This window comes from Bison bison, unplaced genomic scaffold, assembly GCF_000754665.1.
Source record: "Bison bison bison isolate TAMUID 2011002044 unplaced genomic scaffold, Bison_UMD1.0 scf7180017864180, whole genome shotgun sequence".
NCBI classification, from domain to species: Eukaryota; Metazoa; Chordata; class Mammalia; order Artiodactyla; family Bovidae; genus Bison; species Bison bison.
In genome coordinates, this window is record NW_011494752.1 from 8,095,690 (window position 1) to 8,101,586 (window position 5,897).

Below are 5,897 nucleotides of genomic sequence, written 5' to 3' on the forward strand. Positions count from 1 at the left end.
TGGCCCCGCAGCCCACCTCTCCCGCACAGCCAACCCTCAGGCGCTCTTCAAGGACGTTAAAAAACGCTTCTCTCTGCTGCGAAGCAGAGGCCGTTAAGAATCTATATTTAGAGCTGAGTAAGGTCAGAGGCTTGGCTGTGGCTTGGGGCCGGGAGATCTGATGACAGACCTCAGGTTACCCCCGAGACCTCACCTGAACACCATGCTGGCGCACGCTCCCCGAAGCCTGCTGGCACCCTGGCCACCAGCAGTCCAGTCCTCATCTGCTCCCCCATGTTCCTGCAGCCCCCGCACAGCCCTGCTACTCTGGACCTGTCCTGCCCACCTCGCCGCCTCCCCAGGGAGAGGAGACGCGGGCTTCCATTTGGCTTCGGGTTTCTGCCTACAGATCGCAGGAGGAGTCACGCCTTCTCTGAGCGTATGGAGGACTCGGGAGATGAGCCCGAGCCAGCACACACCTGGGTGCCGTGCCTGCCGGCTGCGGGGAACACATGGGGTACACACGGGCAGAAGTCCCTCCTCTCTGTAGGACCCGGGCTCCCTGAGGGGAGGACCCTGCCTCCCATCATCTGTCCCAGCACATGGCGGGAGACACAGAGGTGCCGGGTGTACCCCACCGCAGGGCGCCTCTCGGCCTTGTTCCACGGAACTGAGCGCCAGCGTGGGGAATATGTAGGGTGGCATGGCACACATGCGGATTCCGACACACCTACACTGGTACACTGTGCTGACGGCAGTCTGGGACCCAGAAGCTCCATGTGGACCTAGAACCAGACTAGAACCAAGCTTAACTGGAGACCGGCTGAGGAACAGCTGATGCCTCATTGATGCAGTCCTGATCTGCCCGGATACAGCTGGAGGCCCCGTGAAGAGCAGCGAGGAGAAGGTGACCCCAGAGCCTTAAACCAGGGATGTGGATGAATCCAGTAAAGACCCTCAGAGAAGCAAAAACATTATTCAATTCAACGGACATGAGTTTGAGCAAACTGGAAGACGGTGAAGGACAGGGAGGCCTGGCGTGCTACAGTCCATCTCTGGGGACCTCTTTGGGGTTGCAAAGAGTTGGACACAATGGAGCGACTGAACAACAACTGGGAAGCTGGGTGCCACCACATACAGACACCCGTCTCCACGCTGACCGGCACTGAGGCCGCCCCAGACACGTGTGTGGCCTTCTCCCTGGCTGCCACCTCCAGCCCTGATGCTCCCACGGCCTTTTCCTCCTGGACCAGGGACAGGGAGGCCCTTGCTGCCCAGTCACCAACTGACCTCATATGTCTGCACCCACGTCCCCAGCCCCTCCCCAACAGCCCTGCACCACGACCCACCTCGGCCCAGGCCTGACGTGGCGCCAGTGATGACCACCACGGCGTTCCGGACGTAGGCCCTCATGCGCAGCCACTGAAGCAGCTTGAAGAGGCTAAAGAGGCCCACGCAGCCCAGGAGCAGGGGCAGAATGGCTGTGGAGGTGATGAAGTCCATGACCCGCGCCCTCAGCAGACTCTTTCTGGAAGAACAAAGCACATAAATTAGTGACGAGCTGGGGGGACGCCAGGGACTTGGCCACCCTCTGCCCCTGAGTCTGACACAGACCCCAGGTCCCACGTCAGGGTCTCAGTTCTGAGCCCGGCAGGGTCTCCCCAGGCCCCACACCCTGTGTGGACCGTTCAGCGTGGTAGAACCAGTTTCCTCTCTGTAGGGACACAACCTGGCATCACAGACTGAGCTGGGTGGCTGAGGACCCGCTCCTGGAGCGCGTCAGCACCCACCGGAGTCTCCCTCAGAAACCTGTTTCGGGGAAATTGATACCACCCAATATTATTTCCCATTCCTGGTATTTGTGAAATGAGAAAAGTTTTTCTGTAAAAAAGGAAAAAGGAAGCCATACAATCCTTACACTCCTCTCAGAAGAGACATCCCCTGGATGGTGTCCTCAGTGGCCATGGGCCTCAGGATGCCCCAAGGGACTCATAGCATGGTGAGCACCCACTGAGATGCGGGTGCAGACTCCAGGCGCAGGCCTGGAGCAGAGGCCCTGCACACTGTGGCCTGTGCCCGCCCAGTGTCACTGGTGAGCCACGTCCCCCCAAAAATCGGGAGGCCCTGGCAGTGGGCACACAGCTGTGCACGGTCCACACTTCAGAAATGTCCACTCCTTCCAGGACTCACCACCCCCACTCCCCACACCCCCATGCCCAGAGGGGAGACACGGGGCTAAAGGCATGTTGAGGGGAGCAGTACCTTGCGTGCCGCCCAGAGAAGGTGGCCCCAGGCCCTCCAGGACCATGAGATTAGGGGCTCGGGGAAGAAGGGCTGCAAATCAGAAGGGACTTCAATCATTCATCAGACTGAATGACTTCAGTGTCCTTGCCCAATCCCAAGCCTTCAGTTCAGTTCAGGCACTCAGTCGTGTCCGATTCTTTGCAACCCCAAGGACTGCAACATAGCAGGCTTCCCTGTCCATCACAAACTCCTGGAGCTTGCTCAAACTCATGTCCATCAAGTCAGTGATACCATCCAACTATCTCATCCTCTGTTGTCCCCTTCTCCTCCTGCCTTCAATCTTTCCCAGCATCAGGGTCTTTTCCAATGAGTCAGTTCTTCACATCAGGTGACCAAAGTATTGGAGTTTCAGCTTCAGCATCAGTGTTTCCAATGAATATTCAGGACTGATTTCCTTTAGGATTGACTGGGTTGATCTCCTTGCAGTCCAAGGGACTCTCAAGAGTTTTCTCCAACGCCACAGTTGAAAAGCATCAATTCTTCAGCACTCAGCCCCACATATATAAGGATGTGCTTCTCCCCTTCCCATGACACACCCACTCTGGTGCCTCCAAGGCGGGAACACATGGAGCCCTCACGGGCCACCTGTGTGCCTGCGCTGTGCTGACCCTGACGTCCAGGTTTGCGAGGGCCATCCCGATCTAAGCTACAGGCTCTGTTCCAATCGGAACTGTCAACAAAGCTATTTCAGTATTCAGATTAACTTTTCACCTGCCTTTCCCATACACCTAAATTCTTCATCAGCATAAAAAATTAACATCCATGGACAAACATCTGCAAAAATGACTCTTTCCTATCAACCTCCACTTAATCTACTTAATCTACTTCTGAAACACTCCAGCTACTGTCTGCTAAGTGGGCACATTCCCGTCTTACCTGACACTGTGCCAAGCCCACACATGGATGTCCTGGCAATCCAAATGGCTTCCAAAGCACCTAGCTCTTTACCTGGGTATGACTGGCACCAATGCCTGCCCTCAACTGAACGTTCAGGTGGGGCTGAGCCCCAGAAGCAAGGCGAGGACCTAAAGGCCCTTTGTTTGGCACCTGGGAAGTTCTCAGAGAGGCTCAGTGCAGGCAGGAGCACCTCCGGCACCCATGGATCTGTGGGTGCTGCCTGGGGGCCTTCACAGGGCCCAGCCCCGAAGACTGTGGGTACACTTCAACCCAGCAGGACGGCTGTGTGGGAAGAGCTTTATCCCCATGGCAACCCAAGATCCTCATACCAGGTAGGTCCCAAGAAGGAGCACGCTGCTTGGCTCAAATGACCCAGGCCCAGCCACTGCCCAGGAAGCCCAGGAGGTGGGGACACTGCTTATGGAAGGACAACAGGCTCAGCTTTCCAGAGACCACAGCCCTGTGGAGTCTGCCCATGTCAGGCTTTACTGAAGGCTAAAAGTAAGGCACCAAGCACCAACACGCAGCCCTGTTGCCTCCCAAATTCAGAGTTTCCGAGACCATCTGGAGAAAACGAACACATGGCAGTGGCAACACAGGGGCTCAAAGACGAGCCCTCACCCTGCTGGCACAATCGGCTTCGGCCTCTTACCAGCCTGAGTGGGGGCCACTCCGCTGGGGTCTTGGCACCTGAGTTTGTAAAGCGAGGTCTGTAAAACAGGTTTGTTGCGAAGGATGAATTAACACATAGAAGTATGAGTACGGTCCCTGGCCAAGGGTAAGAGCTCAGTGAACACGGCTGGCACCAGCAGCAGCATCGTCACCCATCACTAACTGAAAGCCCAGGAATCAGTTTCACAGCAATCAGATCTCCAAGGTTGTCTGAAGGGGTCTCTGGTTTATGAAATAAAGGAAACTCATCAAATACTGCTATAATTTAATGTTTATGACTCATAAACCTCCTGGTTTAATTAAAGTAACAAACAGGAAGAAAGAGACAGAATCCCATATCCCAGACTTCGCTAGTGGCACAGTGGATAGGAATCTGCCTGCCAATACAGGGACACAGGTTCAATCCCTGGTCCAGGAAGATTCCACATGCCATGGAGCAACTAAGTCCATGCACCACAACTGCTGAGCCTCTGCTCTAGAGCCCGGGAGCTGCACCTATGGAGCCCACGTGCCCTAACTACTGAAACCCAAGCTCCCTAGAGCCTGTGCTCCACAAGAGAGAAGCCACTGCAATGAGAAGCTCACATACCGCAACTAGACCGCAGCCCCAGCTCACCGCAACTAGACAAAAGCCTGCACCACGATGAAGACCCAGCACAGCCAAAAATTTAGAAATAAACAAATAATACTAAATATTAACATACAGAAATTGGTTGCATCACTTTATATTAACAATGAAATACCAGAAATGAACAAGCAATCCCTTTAAAAATAGCATGAAACAAATAAAATACTCAGGAATAAACCTGACCAAGGAGGTAGAAGACATATGCTGAGAACCATAAAACATTAATAAAGGAAATAGAAGGTAATTTATAGAAATGGAAAGATATCCTATGTTCTTCAATTGGAAGAATATTGTTAAAATGGCCATGCTACCCAAACTAATATACAGACTTAATGGGAGAGATCTGACAGAATGTGGTCCAATGGAGAAGGGAATGGCAAACCACTTCAGTATTCTTGCCTTGAGAACCCCATGAACAGTATGAAAAGGTAAAATGATAGGATACTGAAAGAGGAACTCCCCAGGTCAGTAGGTGCCCAATATGCTACTGGAGATCAGTGGAGAAATAACTCCAGAAAGAATGAAGGGATGGAGCCAAAGCAAAAACAATACCCAGCTGTGGATGTGACTGGTGATAGAAGCAAGGTCTGATGCTGTAAAGAGCAATATTGCATAGGAACCTGGAATGTCAGGTCCATGAATCAAGGCAAATTGGAAGTGGTCAAACAAGAGATGGCAAGAGTGAATGTTGACATTCTAGGAATCAGCGAACTGAAATGGACTGGAATGGGTGAATTTAACTCAGATGACCATTATATCTACTACTGCAGGCAGGAGTCCCTCAGAAGAAATGGAGTAGCCATCATGGTCAACAAAAGAGTGCGAAATGCAGTACTTGGATGTAATCTCAAAAACGACAAAATGATCTCTGTTCGTTTCCAAGGCAAACCATTAAATATCAGAGTAATCCGCTGAAGAAGCTGAAGTTGAATGGTTCTACGAAGACCTACAAGACCTTTTAGAACTAACACCCAAGAAAGATGTTCTTTTCATTATAGGGGACTGAAATGCAAAAGTAGGAAGTCAAGAAACACCTGGAGTAACAGGCAAATTTGGCCTTGGAATACAGAATGAAGCAGGGCAAAGACTAATAGAGTTTTGCCAAGAAAATGCACTGATCATAACAAACACCCTCTTCCAACAACACAAGAGAAGACTCTACACATGGACATCACCAGATGGTCAACACTGAAATCAGATTGATTATATTCTTTGCAGCCAAAGATGGAGAAGCTCTACACAGTCAGCAAAAACAAGACCAGGAGCTGACTGTGGCTCAGATCATGAACTCCTTATTGCCAAATTCAGACTTAAATTGAAGAAAGTAGGGAAAACCACTAGACCATTCAGGTATGACCTAAATCAAATCCCTTATGATTATACAGTGGAAGTGAGAAATAGATTTAAGGGCCTAGAT

At 51.7% G+C, this 5,897-nt stretch overlaps 1 protein-coding gene across 7 annotated transcripts in view; it reads right to left on the reverse strand.

The window, feature by feature from the left end:
- The window catches only part of DHRS7B (dehydrogenase/reductase (SDR family) member 7B), a 47,570-nt gene that overhangs the window by 12,260 nt on the left and 29,413 nt on the right, over window positions 1-5,897 (reverse strand). For 5 of the 7 annotated variants that reach the window (XM_010842866.1, XM_010842871.1, XM_010842870.1 and 2 more), the window contains one exon: window positions 1,329-1,507. In XM_010842866.1, the coding sequence (XP_010841168.1) occupies window positions 1,329-1,507 (179 nt within the window). Of the gene's footprint in view, window positions 1-1,328; window positions 1,508-2,241; window positions 2,314-5,897 lie in introns of all 7 variants that reach the window. The other 2 variants (XM_010842869.1, XM_010842868.1) reach the window with 1 other exon arrangement.